This window comes from Arthroderma uncinatum (assembly GCF_011692745.1).
Source record: "Arthroderma uncinatum strain CBS 119779 chromosome Unknown scaffold1, whole genome shotgun sequence".
NCBI lineage: Eukaryota > Fungi > Ascomycota > Eurotiomycetes > Onygenales > Arthrodermataceae > Arthroderma > Arthroderma uncinatum.
This window is the reverse complement of record NW_022983863.1, coordinates 3,179,175-3,198,018: the sequence shown is the minus strand read 5'-3', so window position 1 is coordinate 3,198,018 and position 18,844 is coordinate 3,179,175. Positions and strand designations below refer to the sequence as shown.

Here is an 18,844-nt window from a genome sequence, read left to right as displayed (position 1 = left end):
CTCGATAAACACCAAGGACCATCATTACGATACTCTGGTTGCTGGTTGAACATACTACAGGGTGCCGAGGATGCTGGGCTGATCGCAAGTCAGCAAAGCTTCGCTGGCAGGTCCTCGATTTTTCGAATCTATACCCCCTCGATATTTAGGGGCGCACACGATACGAAGCCAGAAACAATCCCCCCTGAAACATTATACTATAGAATTAATAGTTGAACATCGGTATATTCATCTATGATGGATGGTCAACGCCAACAATACATCCCCGGGGCTCCCATGGGATCACACCAGCAGGGGCATATACCTCTACCGCCTCCGCCGCCGCGAACCCAGGCCTCTCATGGCATCTCTCTACCGCCGCCTCCGGGCCCCCCGCCAACCTCTCTATATGCGCTTCAAGGGATGCAACAAAGCTGGGCGCGACAGGGGATGAACCAGCAATACCCACCTCCACCTCCTATGATGCCAGTAAACCACGCTCAGAACCAGCACCTAGCCGCATACGGCATCCAGCAGCATCGAAAGCCGGGAACGCTTTCTATACAGCCTACTATGGGCGCAGACGACCCGCCTCTCACGTCTGCTACCTATATCCCAGGAATGGGGACGTTTGGCCCGGGAGTGGGAATTCCACCCCTTGTCACGCACGAGTCTCACGCCTCGTTTGGGAGACAGGACCCCTATGCCTACCAACAACAAGACTTTGGTGCTTTTAGACAACAACAGCAACAGCAGCAGCAACAACAACACCAACAACAATATTATAAACAACCTAACGAGGGGATGACACAGCACCATCAGGCCCAGCGGCCCTATCAACTCTCCATACCTCAATCAGGACAACTAGACCCGCTCTCTTCGGGGCCATCCACTGCCACAAAATATAACCATACCCCTCAGACGGCCCTTCCCCCTGCTGACCCTCCACAACATGAGAACCAATCTTTCAATAGTAATGCCGCTACGCTGAATGGCAACTCTAACGGCGATACCGAAAGGTGGCCTTTAGACCGAGTATTACTCTGGCTAGCTAACAACGGGTTCTCCCAGGATTGGCAAGAAACCTTCAGGGCATTGGACCTGAAAGGCGCCGCTTTCATTGAGCTGGGCTCAAGAGGAAATCTCGGCAAGATGCATCAAGTTGTTTACCCTCAATTAGCAAAGGAATGTGTCAAGAGCGGGACAGGGTGGGACCATCCCCGTGAACGAGAGGAAGGGAAGCGCATGTGTAAGCTTATTAGAAGGATTTCCAGCACTCTTGGGCCTGAGAATAGCGAGCAAGGACGATATTACCGACATGAAAATGCAGCTTCACACAGCGCATCTACAGATGGCGGAATTGAAAACTCGCCCAATATAGGACGAGAGCCAATGTCAGCAGTGTCAAACAACATAACTGCGGAAAACAGCCCTGGACAGCAATTTGCCAAAGTGGACACATCGAACACGACACAAAGACAATATTCTGGCCAACATATGACTGTTCCAAACGCCGACGCTTCAACCAATGATTCAAATGGACAGGATGCTGTCTTTCGACGAAAGCACAGCCCGTCAGTTTCAAGCGATACCGGTTTCCCACCTCCAACATACTCTGACAGTAAATCCCATGCCAACAGCCCCGCTGCTCAATTTGCATCTCTTGCTTCACCTGGTCATCACAATAAACGAAATAGTTCGGATTCAACTATGAGCCGTGGCCTCTCGTCCCAAGGTGGAGCCGGTGCCAGCGGACCAAATTCTTCTATCCGAACCAGTATAGGCGTTGCACTGGGGGATTGGCGTAACTATTCTCCCCAGGAGCAACCCAAGCAAGTGAACGATACACCCCACAAGGAAGGAAAAAGCCTGTTTAATATCTTTAGAAAAAGAAACAACCACGACAACTTTCACCATTCATCTGATGAAATGTTCGATTCACCAACAAGCCCAGGGTTGGGTGCCCGCCATACCCCACCATTCGCAACTTCTGGCCAGACACCATCCGCAGTGTCAGAACATGACAAGTTCCGGACACAATCGTGGAATATACCGCCACCTTCGCCAGCCAAGAAATTTGTGTTTGGCACAGTTGACGGGTGGAACTTTCGTTTGATCGATGTTTCTGATGTTGATGCGGCTGACTCGCTCCGAGCTCTTATCTGCAATAGCGTTGGTATCAAAGATCCTGGGAGTGCCTTGATCTACCTCACCGAACCTGGACAAATTATGCATGAGGAGCCACTAAGTGACACAATGCTAGTAGTGAATCGGCGCGCCAGATCAGATCATTTAGGAAGCTTGAAATTCTTTATTCAGAGCATTGCGATGCCGCCGTCTGCTGGATTGGGTGTTACGTTTGAAAGGTCAATTAATGGTTACAGAATCCCTCTGGATATGATGGACGATGATAACTCGAGCCGAGTTTCAACGGCACGACGAGTTACCCCGGCCGAGAGATCCCAGCATGGCCTGTCGAACACCAGTGTCTTCCCACCATCTACGAATGGAGGCCAGCCCAACACTCCGAATGCTGCGGCTGATCAAGAAAAGGAAGTACTGCTACAGCGGGCGCATGAGCAACACGTACGTGAAGCTGAACGAAAACAGAAAGCCTATCTTGATTCGAGGAAGGATCGGATTCAAAGAACTGAGATTTCCACTGGAAGCGCTCCCGTTAGTATTAAAGGTGACCGCGTGATTGATTTTAATGTACCACGCACTTCGCCATACGAAGACAAGAGATCCGACACCCTTATTCCGTTACGCAAGCCACCGCTCGCCCCATCAGAGTCGAACACGCTTACCAAAGTCAATTCCCTCAGTAGGAAGCCTGAAGACCTCAGAATGAGGAATTCAAAGGAATTCCAGCCTGAATTCCACAGACAGCAGTCATCTGACCCCAAAACAATTTCACCAAGTATAGGTTTTGGCCTAGGAGCTGCCTTGGCCAGCGTTGGGAAGATGTCAGGGGCAATTGGAACGCCAATGCGCTCGTCCACTACCCCCAACCCTTCAACTGAGGGCGCAGGGAGGCCAGATTCGAGACGTTCTGAATCTGGAGCCATATCTCCAAACACAACCCCGCCAACAGACAAGGAGAACCTATCTTCCAATACCTCAAGCCGCAACGAAGACCGTGAAGGTAACGGTAGTAGCAGTCGCAAACCCTCGACTAGTGAATGGACCAGCCAGCCGGACACAAATTCATTTTCTTCGTCCGAATCTACACTACCATCGAAGCCAACGTTACAGTCTCGGAAGTCTTATGGTCCTGATTTTGATTTCCAAGAGTCCCCTGTTCCATTTGCTAAATCCCCGTTGCCGCAAGAAGACTCAGATGATGACTCGGACTCAGGTCTTTTTGCCAAACCTTTAGCTAGACCAACCCCGCCTCAAGCGAAGAGGAAGCCTGTTTCCGATACGTCCAAGAACGAGGAATTAAAACCAACGTTAAAGGTTAATACGGAATCGAGATCAATCCAGGGACGCTCGGTAGCATTCAAATCGCCGACCACCTCAGGCACTTCCGGGACTTTCCCTCCTAGTGCTATTTTCGACCCAAGTGAGAACCGAAATTCTGCTGATGCTGACACGAGTAACCCATCAACGGATGATCGCGACTATGATAAGCGTCGGGAGTCATTTGTTAGAGACGATATTTGGGCAAGTAGGCCTCCTGTAGAAGGAATGATCGATCATTTGGACGACTTCTTCCCGGGAGTTGACCTGGATGAACCCTACTTGGATGGAAATGCTCAGTCCCCTCCACTATCGCCTTCTGGGCCGTCATCCAGAGACGAAACAGAGCCAGAAGTAACAGAGGCCAGTAGTGGCACGGGCCAAACCACAGGTACGGCAGGGTATCAGCCCCTGAAGGATATCTCCGATGTGTTGGGATCAGCCGAATCGACTCTTAAGGCAAAGAGGGTGCCAAGTACCGTGGCGCACAGGAATCTATCACGATCAGGAGGGTTGAACAGGATGAAATCTATCCGTGAAGTGGCTAAGGGAGCTCACCAAATCAACCGGCACCAGAGTATACACAACAAAGGCGCAGCAGCATCTGGAATTCTTCGTCGAAAGAGCACGAAGATGTTTGGCGCTAGGATTATGCAAATTAGTCCAAAGCCAGGAACACGACTTAGTGACCTAGACCCGATGCCACAACAGCCAACAACCATGGTGCAGCAGGGTAAACTGCCACAAAGACAACCAACCTTCCGTATCATTAGGGGTCAACTTATCGGCAAGGGAACATATGGCAGAGTGTATCTGGGCATCAACGCAAACACTGGTGAGATTTTGGCCGTAAAGCAAGTCGAGGTGAATCAAAAGGCTGCCAACTACGACAAGGATCGCGTGAAAGAACTGGTTTCTGCAATGGATCAGGAGATAGACACTATGCAGCATTTGGAACACCCGAACATCGTCCAATACCTTGGGTGCGAGCGAGGCGATCTCTCAATATCGATCTACCTCGAGTATATTCCCGGAGGCAGTATTGGTAGTTGTCTTCGCAAGCACGGGAAATTCGAAGAAAGCGTTGTGAAGTCTCTGAATCGTCAAGTGCTAAGTGGACTCTCCTACCTCCACGACCAAGGAATCCTTCATCGAGACCTAAAGGCAGACAACATCCTGCTCGACCTTGACGGTGCCTGCAAGATCTCAGATTTCGGTATCTCAAAGAAGAGTGATAACATCTATGGCAATGATGTTACCAATTCCATGCAAGGTTCAGTCTTCTGGATGGCTCCTGAGGTTGTTCAGTCGCAAGGCCAAGGATATAGTGCCAAAGTGGACATTTGGTCGCTCGGTTGTGTCGTTCTTGAGATGTTCGCAGGTCGACGTCCATGGAGCAAAGAAGAAGCTATCGGGGCAATCTTCAAGCTGGGTAGCTTAAACCAAGCACCTCCTATCCCTGAGGATGTGGCACTTGAGATCGAACCTGCCGCTCTCGCCTTTATGTATGATTGCTTTACGATGTAGGCCACAATTTTTCCTTATGCCACCCCTGACGAGTAATATCCCACATTTTACTGACGCCTCTTCTAGTGACACCTTCGACCGCCCAACCGCGGAGACTCTCCTGTCACAACATCCATTCTGCACCTTTGATCCGAACTTTAATTTCCTAGATACCGAACTACACGCCAAGATTCGACACGTCCTGTAGAGCCCCCCTAAAAACCGTTCGACAGGTATAGTTTACTTGTGTTCTTGATATTTCTCTCAGAAATTTGGTCATGCTGGCATGGGCCATCCTTTGAAGAATAAGGAATACTCGTCTGACTTTAAAATTTGCCCCCAATTTTCTTTTTGTTATCTCCTTTTATTTCGCCTCCCGTTCTCCTATGTTCGTTCTACCGATCCGGCCCATCTTGGAAGACGGCTTGGATTTTCTTGATCTTGTTTATGATACATCACTATAAATTTGTTATGAAGCCAGGACTAGCGTAAAGCATGGGCGTTTGCAGGATTTCTTACCCTCGGGCTTACTCTTCCTTTTAATGATTAGTTTGGTTGTTTATATTGAAGCAGTATGGCGTATACATACGTTTATTCGGTTTTGAATTTTATACTATAGCCAAAATTACTATTAAATATACCTATAATACGCCTTATTGTTCATACGATGGCAGAGATGCGTTCCTGGATACCATCCTGTGTTGAAAGTAGATGACAACCCCTGGGCGCCCTAGAAATATCTCTGCTCACGTGAGTAAGCCCCCTTAGTCAGCCTCTCCTGTGCCAACACGCGATGAAGAGCGAGACTTTAAGCAGACGACGCGACTTCAACTCCCCGAGTATATAAACTGGGTTAATGAACTGAGGCTACCGAGATATGGCTTCTTTATCCTTTACATTGCGTCCAGAGGCGCTTCTACAGCTTCGTGATGTACTGATCTGTCTATCCAAATTCAATGAAACCGTCTCAATTGAAGCCGAGTCTGACTCTGTAAGAAATACCCATGTAAACTGTTTTTTTTCATGAAATAAACAGGTCCATATATATCTATATATCTCACAGTGTAACAAGAGTTGAATTAAGGCATATGACTAAGTTTAAACCCCTAGTTGCGCTTTTCAACGCTGAATACTACCAAATCCGGCTACGCATCGTACAAGTTTGATGCCACGTCCTTCTTTGCCCAATATTCCTATAGTGCATCTAGGAATAAAGATAAGACTGGACGGGATAAGGTTTCTTGTCAGATATACATCAAAGTATGTCCTCTCTATTGCCGTTGGAGTTAGATGGTTTGGACTAACTCTTGATTCTAAGGCGCTATTATCCGTGTTCAAGGGACGGGCTATCGATTTCAAGGACAAGGATACTGGAATTGAGCGGTGTGAAGCCCAATTGTTCGACAGCCCAGATGAATCAGAATGCCGACTAGTCGTCCAGATGATTTGCAAGCACGGTAAATGGTTCGCTCGGTCATGCTTGATGTTATATAGCGCTAACGTGGGTGTGTCAGGGGTCCTCAAGACGTACAGGCTAACGTACGAGCCAGCTGACATCCAACATGCGCTATTTGACAGATCTGGAGCCCAGAACCAGTGGGTTGTGGACTCAAAGTTCCTGCGAGAAATTCTTGACCATTTCGGGCGCAGCGCAGAGCAATTAGATATCTACCCTGATGACGACCGGGCTGTATTTACCAGCTTTACGGAGAAGGTGATGGCCGGGACAGGTATGATCTCTACGACCGCATACGTTAGGTTCCTGGCTTTTCTAACATACAGCAGAAATATTGAAACAACCGGTCCATACGTCGGTGGCCATTGAGACGCGAGACTTTAGCCACTTCGCCGTTGAGGAAGGGTTGCATGTTGCTATCAGTGTTAAAGACTTTAGAGCTATTATTCTCCACGCTGATACCCTTAAGACACAAATTACTGCTCGATACACGAGGCCCTGTAGGCCACTGCAGTTTTCCTACGATGTGCCGGGGATGATGTGTGAGTTCACACTGATGACACGAGGCGAGGGTGTCGATGAGACAGAGTCTGTCCCTTCACAGACCAATGTGGCGCGGGAGCTATCGGCTCGACCTATGCAGCAGCCCGTCGCCAATGCGCCAGTGGAGAGAGGTTCCAGCGTCCGATTATCTGGCAGGGAGCAGCAGCAGCAGACGCAGGTACAGACGCAGGTACGATCCCAACCGCAGATGCAGATGCCGCCACCGGCATCTCAAAGGCAGGAAACCAAGCCGATCATCCCACCTGGATCGCTTGCGCCTGTGGCACCGATCGATCATGAGAGCTTGTTTGTTGCAGTGGACGATGATCACCAGTGGGATGAACCCCGCTACGGCGACGAGGAAGAGCAGGAAGATATGCTTCGATGGGACGCAAATCTTGACCAGGTATGTATTTCCTTGTTTGCCGTGCCGTTTCTTATGTGGTGCTTCATACTGATGTGATGTGATCCAGGAGGCATTGCGACAGAGCCTCGGGGGAACGATACGGGATAATGTATCTAGGATGGAACCCGTCAACGAGCAAAACATGCCCGATGCTAACCCCACTGAGGATGATACGATGGGCATTCCGCCGACTCAACGAATATCGCAGGTGAGATGTGCTGGCTTTCTATATTAAGATGCAACGCTAACCGGGGGTGTAGATACGCGGTCTATTCGACTAATGCCGCCGCTTGGCATATATTTACTTGGATACCGACTCAGACATCATGACCCAACTCGTTGCGCATCCTGCACCAACAGCATCGATGCTACCACCGTCCAAGGGCAGTGGGATCTCATTCCACCGTCCAACGACGTTACCTTGCTCATCAGTATTCGGCCCGCAATTACCATGCTCCCCCCACCCAAACGCAATCAACGTTCTACGGTCGATGGCGCCAACAACGTGCTCACTTCCAGCAGCCAGATGAGCCAGAGCCGGCATGGTCGAAGGAGGCAACTGGCCTCGATCGTTGCGACCCCAAGCCAACACCCTGCCATCGCATAAATGTACATAGACGCCATGCCAGCTGGTAGCCAGCGAGGTATATCCGGCTACCATAGGGGGAGCAGCGGACGAGATGGCCCATTTATCCGGACCTAGGATGTAAAGTGGTGACTGAGCTGAGGACGAGGATGAGGACAGTGAGCCAGAGGAAGAGCCGGCGAGGACGGTAAACTCCCTGCCACAACTGACGGCTCGCACATGTTCAGGAGGCATATTACCACCCACCATCATCCTTTGCGGCGACCAGACGACCTTCTCACGCACCTTGTCAGCTCCCAGCTGACCCTTCCTAGCCCCTCCCCAACCGTACACCGCACCGTCATCCAGGAGGACGACGGTATGTCCCATCCCGCTAGCAATGGCGGCGACATGCGTGCCATCTGGCGGGAAGTTAGACATCCGAACTGGCACCTTTGTCTCCGTCACATCGGGCCCCAGGCCCAGCTCACCCTTGGAGCCGTGGCCGACGACGTAGATGGAACTCTGATTTACAAAGAAGGAGGCAGACCATGTTGCTGAGATGTGGGAGAAGGTGGTGATATTGTCGTCGGGGGTGATATCGTGGCTGATATCGCGGGCGATATTGGCAGGCGGCTCACTGATTACTACACGCTGGAAACGGACGAGATTCTGGGTGGTGGACGTGCCGCATTCGCCGTGCGCGTTGGAGCCAGCAGCATACACGATGCCTGAAGGGAGTCGGATCAAGGTATGATTTCCGCCAGCGGCAAGTCTAACCTCTCCCGAGGCTGATGGCTGGCCTGCAGAAGGTTGCTCGTCCCCCGCGAAGAGACACCGCGCCGGCCTGTCGACGTCTTCCATATGCCCGATCGCCAGTTGGCCTGCGCCATTCGACCCGAAAGCGTAGAGGTGCATCCCACGTTCCTCAGCGGTGTTTCGTCGAAATGAAGTACCACGCAGGGCAGGCAGGGCAGCAAGACAGCAAGACGGGCAGGACAGGCCCCGGGGGTTACCTATACCTACCTCCAACTGATGTCCCTGGTCTGTCGGGCCCAACCCTACGACCAGCTAAGGGAAAGTCTATAAAATCCCTCACGCAGGCAAGGAGAAAGTAGGAGCGGAAGCTCTATTCTTTTTCTGCCTTATCGTTCTATCTTCTATCGTCAGCTTCATCTCCTATCAACGAAGTCGCAGTGACCAAGCAGAGAGCAACGAAACCGACAACAGTCTATCTAAGTATAAGCCGGGACTGGGAGGGACTGGAGAAGCTTGGTCCTGACATCCCGGCTTCCCAGCTGGAACATTCGCGATGTTGCTAGGGGCGCCACCCGGACAACTCCCGAGCAGCTTGGGCAGCAACCCCCACCGGCTCATGGCTTGACTTGACTGGCTGGCATCAGGAATTCAGGATTACCACCACTGGCCAACCTCTGTCCGCGTCCTGTCCTCCTGTCCTCCTGTCCCTCCTGTCCTCGCCGACGCTAGGCTTCACGATGTCCTCACTCGGGATTGCTGCTCACCCTGCTTGGCGATGGTGGGATACTAGGGACGGAAGCTAGTGGGACGTGAGGAACTGATGGACTGAACTTGATGCTCTCGGAACCGCCGTCCATCTGTACTTTTTCCTTGAGATAAGAGGTCCTCTCGTGATATGGTCGCTGGACATCTCTTATCTCCATCTCGAGATATACAACTGGCCGACGACGACGCTGCTGCTCTGATTCGAGATGATGACGCAGGCCAAGGGGTGAGGCCAAGTGGAGGGCAACCTGCAGGCTGCTGGCCAGTTATATCGCAGACTTGGGAGACGGGGCCGTCGCGGGAGATGATTTCATAGCATGGGCTCGGTACTTGGGATAGATACTTATATGGGCTGCCTCCCATGGGCAAACAGGATGTATATCTCCGTACTTAATTCTACTCTGCCACTTTAGCTACAGCTGCTGCTACTCAATTGAACATACCTTTACCCTCCAAAACCAGTTTTCTCCTTTTCCTGCTGGTAGCACGGCGTAAACCAGGGCCACCCCCTCAGTTCGCGTGTACCACCGTCAAGCTGGCGTCCTCCGCTTCCCCCAACTTCCTTTCCTATTTCTTCTCCTCCCTCCTCGCCCTTCCTACAACATCTCTCACCTCGCTGCTCAAGACCATCGCCGCCGCGCTCTCGTCCGCCATCTCGCTCTTCCACGCCTCGCCGTCGACCAGATCCGTCCTCGCAAAGCACAAGATACCCGCCTCCACGCTCCCCTCGACCTCCAGCAAGATGTCGCCCAAGAAAGCTATCCATTTCGGCGGCGGCAACATCGGCCGTGGCTTCGTGGCCGAGTTCCTGCACGAGTCGGACTACGAAGTCGTCTTCATCGACGTCATGGACCAGATCATCGACAAGCTGCAGGAGACCAAGTCCTACACTGTCACCGAGATCAGCTCTGCCGGCGAGACCGTCAAGACCATCTCCAACTACCGCGCCATCAACTCGAAACACAACCTCGACGATGTCATCCGTGAAATCTCATCCGCTGACGTCGTCACCTGTGCCGTCGGACCCAACATCCTCAAGTTCATCGCCTCGCCGATCGCCAAGGGCATCGATGCTCGAACCGTCGAACGCCCGCTCGCCGTCATCGCGTGTGAAAACGCCATTGGAGCAACCGACACCCTCGCCGCGTTCATCAAGGAACACACCGCCGAGGACCGTCTCAAGACCCTGTCGGACCGTGCTCGCTTCGCCAACTCGGCCATCGACCGTATCGTGCCCACCCAGGACCCCAACGCTGGTCTGAACGTCAAGATCGAGAAGTTCTACGAATGGGCCGTCGAGCAGACTCCCTTCGGAAACTGGGGCCACCCGGACATCAAGGCCATCCATTGGGTCGACCATCTCGAGCCCTACATCGAGCGCAAGCTCTACACCGTCAACACCGGCCATGCCACCGCTGCATACTACGGGTATAACGCAAAGAAGAAGACAATCTACGACGCCCTCTCCGACGCACGCATCAGGAAGATGGTCGACGATGCCCTCAGCGAGACTTCACGCCTCATCGTCGACAAGCACGGCATTCCGGAGGAAGAGCAGCGTGCATACGTCAGTGCCATCATCGAACGTATCTCCAACCCTTACCTCGAGGACGTCGTCGAGCGTGTTGGCCGTGCTCCCGTCCGTAAGCTGGGCAGGAAAGAACGCTTCATTGGGCCGGCCGCTCAGTTGGCTGAGCGAGGTCAGAAGATCGATGCTCTCGTGGGTGCCATCGAGCAGGCTTTGCGCTTCCAGAACGTCTCCGGGGACGACGAGAGTGTTGAGTTGGCCAAGATCCTGAGGGAGGAGGACTGTGATTCCGCCACCACCAAGCTGACTGGTCTCGAGCCAAACCACCCTCTGTACGACCGTGTTGTCGAGAAGGTCAGGAAGGTCCAGAATGAGTCTAGGTACGTTCGGGCCTTGGGGAAGATGTGATGGGGGTATCTAGCTAACACATCGTCCTACAGAGAAATGATGCCATCTGTTTTGTAAAAGCGATTCAGCGTGCAACTCAAATCAAAAACTCGACAGCTCGAGGAGCAAAACTGGGATAACCAGAACTACCACGAAACACCAAAAAAGAAAAAACATCATCCAACCAGCATGATTAACGATGTATTTATTATTCCCTTTCTTTCCTTTTGTCTTCTTTTCGGACTCGGGCTGGGGCGTCGGCGTAGATGGAGCCAGACCAGCGTTCACATTCACAACAAGTTAGTAGTTAGCTAGCTAGTTACGAGATATTTCATCAAGCCGCCATGAGCGAGCTCAAGCAATAAAACACAACCTGTATCCTTACTCTTCTCTTCTTCTCTTCTCTTCATCTTTTCATCTTCTTTTCCTCTTTTCTTCTCGACGTTGAGAAAGTGAGTAATCACGTGGTCGGAATCCGGACTACTTTTATCCGAACCCGAAAAATGCCGAAATCCGGGCCGTTCTTACGTAATAATCGGGGATAAAAGATATCAAAAAACGAAGAGAAGGAAGAAAAAAAAAAGGCAGGACAAGGGAGGGCCATGTTCGTACATGCATGTAAAGGGAGTGAGGATTGGACAAGGATACTCGCATAGACGGTGTTCGTTTCTATACATAGCAGCTGTGGGAGATGTGATGGCCTGGTATATCCGGCCGCTAGCCATGGAGTGGAATACCCGGCAATGCTCAACTCTTTATTCTGTACTTCCTATGTATATACATGGAAAGATTATCGTTCTTCCGCGGGGGAGGGAAAAGCGAAATCGAGTCCCTGCCTGCCACATGGCTCTTAGTCTCTTGGTGCTTGGGTTTCTCCTGCGGCGGTACTCCGTCTCTTTGTAACTGTGTCGCTTTCTCGGCGTCCTGCTCGTTCCAGCCACAGACTAGGTTCACAGAAGACCCAGAGGGCGGTGCAAGAGTGGAAAAGTAACGAGGAGAAGCACCAGCAGCGAACGAGCAACTTGCTTTTTCTTCCCACAACGTATTATTCCACTAAAAATGGAGATTCGTAGCGTCGTGGTTACATCTGCAGTACGCGCGATATAACCAGAGAATCCCGGCCGGGTAGCCTCATGCAGGGCGGCATCAGGTGCCTCACGAAAGGGCCTCGACAAGTTTACCTCCTTTCCCTTATTTTCCTCTTTTTATGTTCTCTGATCCATCGGCTGTGAAACGGTTCGCATGGTGTTATTTGTTATTCCATAGAGGTACTTCCCTTATCGCTCTTATCGATGACCTCATAACGTGGGCCTGGACCCAGACCTGTTTGCTGCTGGCGTATACTGCACACGACTAGATATCTGGACCGGCACGAGCTGAGATCTTCGTCTGTATAGCATCATCTCCCTGTACTCGTCATAGTTCCACTGTATATCTGTATATTTTATCCATGCTGATATCTGTTCAGCTCAGCATAGGGTTTTTGAGCCATCACATTGGTCCCACACCGCACAAATAGACGTATATATATATATATATATATCATCTTGCGACGCCCGATCTTCACCAGATCCCTATTTTATCGAGGATAGGAGGAGGGAGCATGGCTACTCTGCCCTTGCCGCCTCACCGGTCCCTCCTCCATGGAGTCGAGCAGCTGCCGCCGTACACTCCTCGCATAGGGCCTCCGATCGACTCCGAAACAGCATCTGTACATTCAAACGCGCCGTCATACGTTTCTGCTGCCCCGTCCTACCACTCGTATGTCCCACCACTCCATCGACGGGCGAACGATATACCCTCTAGTACCTCGCCGACCGAGAGTCAACAACGCCAATCACGGCTAGAACCACAGCAGCAGCAGCAGCCGCCGCAGCGACCGCTGGACCGGACCCGAACGGAACCGAACGACACGAACCGACATGGCCTCCCTCCAACGCCAATGTACGCCCGTGGCTTCGAGAATCGCATCGGCCCGACATCCCCCTTCAGCAATTCATCAAATTTCACCCCCCGATCCATCAGCAATACCGCCTCCAGCCTTCGGTCGGTATATAACTCGTCAGAATGGGTCCCGGTGATGGGCGGCTTACAGTCGCGCCATTACCGAAATGTCGCGAACAGGCGTGCAACTAGTTCATCTAGTGAAATCGATGCTATCTCGAGATTCATATTCCCGGGCCTCTTTCAGACCGCCGCAACAGACATCACGACAACCAGTATATCCGAAATAGAGAATCGGCCTACTTCGTCTCGGAATGTAGCCGCGCCGGTTTCTCTTGGAACAGTTCATAACTCTTCCACATTGACGCTCGTCCATTCTCCAGCCGAAGAACCGCCCGCCACTGGGCCAATCCCAAACGAGTCATCTCTACCCACACACTCCGGTGTACACCTCCCCCTATCTCCACATGAAGACCCAGATCTAGTAGGTGAAGAAGCGGCTGCACGGTTCCGTTCTCAACGGCTCTACATGGCCTCTCAGCAGGAGGAATTGAATCGAGTCCAAGCCCAGTCTCGAAACCATGCTCAGCAACAAGAGCCCTCCCAGCCAGGTTTGGTCTACCAGTATAGTTCACTGGTATCGCCAGCATCCACCTCGATTGAATTTACACCTTCACCGGAACAGCAACGCCGAGCTCACGGTTCTCCAACTTCTCCTGATAACACCCTGCTCCGGCCTAGGATTAGTAGCGAGCGCATCGAAGCAACCAGATCACGGAGTCCAGAAGTGCGTCAATTTAACGTTCCTCCACTCACACCAGCACCGACAGTGACGCCCACTCCCACACCCAGTGCACGAGCTGGGCCGGGCCCAGGGACCACTTCACGGTACAACCGCAGATCTTTAGTCGACCGCGACGACGTCCTGCGCGCCCAGGAATCGCAAAATTGGGACTTCATGTTAGCACAGATGGCAGACGGGGAAGGGCGCGAACGTAGTTGGAAGAGGTATAAGGGGCAAGTAGAGAAGCAGATACATGTTGCAAGGCATTTGAAGTTGGGGCCCCTTTTGATAGTTGGTTGGAGGAGGAAGTTGGAGGAAAGGAGGAAAGCGAAGGCAAGGGGCCTTCATTAGCATATGGCAATCAATTTTGGCGGGACTGGTATGGGTTTTTCCTTTTTGCGTATAATTTTAACGACATTGATGAAATGATGGTATTCTCCATCTTCTTTTGCCCTTGATGGGAGGATTGCGGGTTTGGTTCGGAAATTGCTTGAATGCGTGCAAGCGGGATCTTGGTTCACACCTAAACAGCATGTCAATTCCACTCTTATCCTCGGTGACTGGTTGTCCATATCCGTAATGTCTATTGTTCGTTTGCTAGTATGTATTGCGGACCGACAGCGCTCTAGACAAACTAGGGCCCTTAAGAGATGGTGACTTAGCATATTCCCCTGCCGGTTCTAGTTTCGGTAGGTTCTAGTCAAGTTTTCTCGGTAAATCAAATAAATAGTGCGTATGGGCGATCACTATAGATCTTGGTGTCAGTCCAGGCTATAGGGCATGTCAATTCCAAGCTTGAGATCCATGGTATCTGGTCGACGGCTCTGTATACCGAGACGGAGCTTAGTAATTGGGCAAATTCACGCCAAGGCTGCATCAGCCACTCCATATCTTCTTGTTAATTGCAGCTCAAGCCGTATGAAAATAAGGGGGCTCTATCATGTCTTCTTCTTCTTGTTGTTGTTGTTGAGATGATGAAGAAGTTGGTTAAACATCGTGGAAGTACTTTATATCACGTGATACATGGAAACCTTGTGGGAGCTAAACATCGAGACCAGATAGCACAGCTTCATACATCTCTCTCGATATTCAGCAAGATACGTCGACCGTTTGCTGCTCGGGGTAGTTGGCAAAGACGACCATGCGCTTTATTTAGACGATGCACAAAAATATAGACAGCGGGGGAGCCGAACCGCCGCCCATGTCCCTCGAGGATGCACTTGGTGGGATAAAGAACGACCTGGAGTTCACTCAATGGTACGTCAACATTAAAGACGAATTACTAGAAGCAAGCTACGAAAAATATCAGTATGTGCAGTACTCATGGAGCCTGGCAAGATTCCCATTTTACTAACCTGATGTTATTTTTTAGATCATGCCTTGATGACCTAGAATCGTCGACATGCCACCTAGATTCCCTTCTCCAAGACACGTCGCAAACCCTGGAGCTCCTCTCATCCCTATCACAATCCTTCGAAGCAGTGGAAGAACACACATCTGCTTTTCAGAAACAATGTGAAGGCCTGCTCTCGGCCCGGAACAAAAGCTCGAAATTAGCAGATGATATTCAAGAGAATTTGGTGAACTATGATTACTTAGATCCTATATCTCGAAGACTCAACGCGCCGGGGGCTGGCAACTCGGTCCGCTCGAAAGATTTCTCAATGATGCTCAGACGCCTGGATGAGTGCCTAGATTATATGCACGCTCATGTAAGTCGACATTCTTAATATGATGCATTTACGGGCTAACATCCTTACTCCCAAAGCCTGAACATAAGGAAGCGGAGGTATATAGGGCGCGGTATCGCTTACTGCTCACTCGTGCACTTACTCTAATCCGTGGGCAGTTTGTCTCAACGGTGCGGGACATCTCAGCCGGAGTTGCAAAGCGAATAGCTGATCGCCAACTTAACGATACCACCATGTCCGCCCTCTTATACGCCAAGTTCCGTGTTGGTGCCCCCGAAATGAAGGATATAGGGCTAGAAATCCAGAAGCGGGCAGTTCCTCCTTTGGACCCCGAGCAAGGTGCGGAAGCAGAATACCAGAGCCTTCTTAATGAACTTCATGTAAACTTCGCAACATCCCGCGCAAGATTGGTTGTGCCGCTCGTAAGAAAGCGGTTAAGTGATATTGCAAATGCACCGAGTACCTCGAAGGATTTAGTTGCATTTGCGAGAACAAGTATCAGTTACGTTCGCGGTATATGCCTTGACGAATTCGAATTATGGGGAGAGTGGTTCCATGGCCAGTACGGGCTTTACGATTGCCTGGAATCTATTTGCGAACCTCTCTACGACCATCTGCGGCCTCGGATTATTCACGACAATAAGCTCGTGAAGCTATGCCAGTTGTGTACACTACTCCAAACTCGGTACTTGAATGATCCAGATGAGGATGGAGAAAATGTGGCGGATCCAAATCAGTTGGACTTTGCGGTATTGATTCAGCCCGCACTCCAGGATGCTCAGACACGACTCGTGTTTCTCGCACAGGCTATCCTGCGGGACGAGATTGAAAGGTTCAAACCCCGTGCAGAAGACCTTGATTACCCTGCCAAGAACAAACAGGTATCACTGAATATACAAAACAACTCTTCTCCGGCGGTTTCTGGAAGGAAAGGTTCTTTCATTGAGCCGAAGATGCCAGTGGTTGTGGATGAGGATCCTGACTCCCCAGCGGAGAAAGATGCCCAATGGGACTTTACGTCACAGGCCTTGTTTGAAGGGTGGTATCCTACGTTAAAAAAGGCCATTTGGCTATTGAGTCGTATATATCGACTAGTTAACGTGTGTACTCCTCGCCCCTTTATTATTAATCAGTTCATGCCTTTAGCTAATAAGACTCCTTTGTATAGTCAAAGGTATTTGATGATCTAGCTCATCAAATTGTCCACCAAACGACTGTTTCGATTCAACAAGCCGGTGCAGAGATATCCTCAAAAAAATCTAAACCGGATGGACTACTATTTCTGGTCAAGCATTTGCTTGTATTAAAACAGCAAATCGTTGCCTTTGACATTGAATTTGTGTCACCGGACATGTCCTTTGATTTCTCCGGGGTAACTAACACTTTCTGGGAGCTACGAGAACGAGGAGGGCTTTTCAATACCCGGACCTGGATGCAACTTGTTGGGGGTGGTTTACTACCTCAAGTAGTTGAGAATATGTTAGACGCCAAAGTCGAGCTCGACGGCACACTGCGAACTGTAATCAACGATTTCACCAAAACCTTTGCGGCCAAAATGACTTCCAACCTACCATCCGTCCCGTCCAAGACAATAACTCCAGCCCTATCCCAACAAATCCAAAAGGGCGTTGTGGCTACACGCCGGTCTATCGAAGAGGAAATTCCCAATTTACGGCGATTGCTAGATGACTATCTTGAAGACAAAAGGACTAAAGAAACCCTTGTCGGTGCTGTGCAAGATAGCGTCATCCAAATCTATGAAGACTTTCTCGAGGCGTATGCCGCGGCTGAGGCCAGTAAGGATAAGCTCGGTAGGAAGAATTCAGGGAAGTCAGTGGCTGTTGGGGAACTCTGGGATATTGAGAGGTTCGGAGATTGGACTGATACTGTCTTCCAGCCCAAAATTGAGGCTTATGGAAGCGATAATGATGATGAGAGCGAGGATGATGAATCAGAAGGGGGGAATGGAGATTACAATAATGATAGTGATGACGATGACGATGACAGTAATTAAGTCTATGTTACTGAAATGGTTGAAATATAATCTATTATTCATAGACCTGATTAAGAGGATCCCAAGCCAGATAGCCGAGGTGTTACAACAATGACCAATAGGCACGCTTTCTCTTGAAAGAACATTGTACTACCTAGAAATTTATGCGCAATACGTTGTTTTAAACATTATGCATCCAAGGGGAAGACTATATTTCTTAACCCTGGATTTTGGGGGTAAAACTTCCATATCCTTTAAATTTGATATGCAGTTATATAACTAGTATTTTGTTATTTGTTCAATTTAATATTCTGGCATCCTGAGTAGTTTATAAGAAGATACGGAATATAAGACGCAGAACGCCATGTATAGCAAAGAAAACAAAACCATGCTACCAGCCCTAGACCCATAGTACACTAAATCCCTCAACCCAGAAAACCAAAGCCCAACCATTGTCTATTAGTTCCCATTGCACCTTAAGAAACATACTCCAACCATACTTATACAACCTATCCACCAGCCTTGCAAGAAACTACTTAGCTGACCGCCCGCCATAGTATACCACGCCGACCAAAAAGAATCGAATAGTTCCGCTGCCGCGTCTTTCTGAGTGTATATATACACTCCTTCAGTTCGCCATCGTCTCTCATAGTATCCAGATGACTCGCTTAAGGTTTGCTGGGATCTCGATATCTAGCCAAAAGGCATTAGAAACAACCTTATAAGTCTTTCTTTGAAAGCATGGGTTGACTTACATTCAGCGTGTATGGATGCATGGCCTCTTCGTAAGCAAGTTCCAGACTGTGAGTTATCTGGCCCAGAGATATGACGAAAGTTTCGCGTTGGCGGTGCTGTTTGAGGGACCTGAGGATGCCGGTTGCCACTGAAGTGCACTTCTGGCCAGGGTCTGGGATGGTTTCTCCCACAAGGACGGTCTTCGCGTTTCTCAACAATAAAGCCTCGTGCCTCCGTCCTCGTTGTGATCCAAATTTGACACATTGGTATAAATCTGCGCTGTGGATTCCTGACAAGCTTAACTGAGAGCTGTGGTGAAATAGAAACTTGCAGGACGTATG

At 50.3% G+C, this 18,844-nt stretch overlaps 6 protein-coding genes across 6 annotated transcripts; 5 read left to right on the top strand and 1 right to left on the bottom strand.

The window, feature by feature from the left end:
- Positions 1-234: 234 nt before the first annotated feature.
- GIQ15_00973 (mitogen activated protein kinase kinase kinase 3) lies at positions 235-5,155 on the top strand (the record flags this gene model as incomplete). The annotated part of the gene is made up of 2 exons (XM_033548390.1): positions 235-4,946; positions 5,035-5,155. 2 exons carry the CDS (start codon positions 235-237, stop codon positions 5,153-5,155), a joined length of 4,833 nt encoding a protein of 1,610 aa, XP_033409341.1.
- Positions 5,156-5,740: 585 nt separating this feature from the next.
- GIQ15_00972 (DNA repair protein rad9) lies at positions 5,741-7,633 on the top strand (the record flags this gene model as incomplete). Its single annotated transcript, XM_033548389.1, has 8 exons — positions 5,741-5,786; positions 5,856-5,938; positions 6,058-6,207; positions 6,266-6,404; positions 6,462-6,677; positions 6,733-7,352; positions 7,420-7,560; positions 7,613-7,633. The coding sequence occupies 8 exons, from the start codon at positions 5,741-5,743 to the stop codon at positions 7,631-7,633; spliced, it is 1,416 nt and encodes a 471-aa protein (XP_033409340.1).
- Positions 7,634-7,653: 20 nt separating this feature from the next.
- GIQ15_00971 (uncharacterized protein) lies at positions 7,654-8,835 on the bottom strand (the record flags this gene model as incomplete). Its single annotated transcript, XM_033548388.1, has 1 exon — positions 7,654-8,835. One exon carries the CDS (start codon positions 8,833-8,835, stop codon positions 7,654-7,656), a length of 1,182 nt encoding a protein of 393 aa, XP_033409339.1.
- Positions 8,836-9,571: 736 nt separating this feature from the next.
- Positions 9,572-11,434, top strand: GIQ15_00970 (mannitol dehydrogenase; the record flags this gene model as incomplete). Its single annotated transcript, XM_033548387.1, has 3 exons — positions 9,572-9,667; positions 9,956-11,349; positions 11,410-11,434. 3 exons carry the CDS (start codon positions 9,572-9,574, stop codon positions 11,432-11,434), a joined length of 1,515 nt encoding a protein of 504 aa, XP_033409338.1.
- Positions 11,435-12,959: 1,525 nt separating this feature from the next.
- Positions 12,960-14,435, top strand: GIQ15_00969 (uncharacterized protein; the record flags this gene model as incomplete). The annotated part of the gene is made up of 1 exon (XM_033548386.1): positions 12,960-14,435. The coding sequence occupies one exon, from the start codon at positions 12,960-12,962 to the stop codon at positions 14,433-14,435; it is 1,476 nt and encodes a 491-aa protein (XP_033409337.1).
- An 850-nt stretch (positions 14,436-15,285) lies between these two features.
- On the top strand, positions 15,286-17,683 carry GIQ15_00968 (uncharacterized protein; the record flags this gene model as incomplete). Its single annotated transcript, XM_033548385.1, has 6 exons — positions 15,286-15,392; positions 15,457-15,796; positions 15,853-15,873; positions 15,934-16,875; positions 16,944-17,586; positions 17,673-17,683. The coding sequence occupies 6 exons, from the start codon at positions 15,286-15,288 to the stop codon at positions 17,681-17,683; spliced, it is 2,064 nt and encodes a 687-aa protein (XP_033409336.1).
- Positions 17,684-18,844: the final 1,161 nt, after the last annotated feature.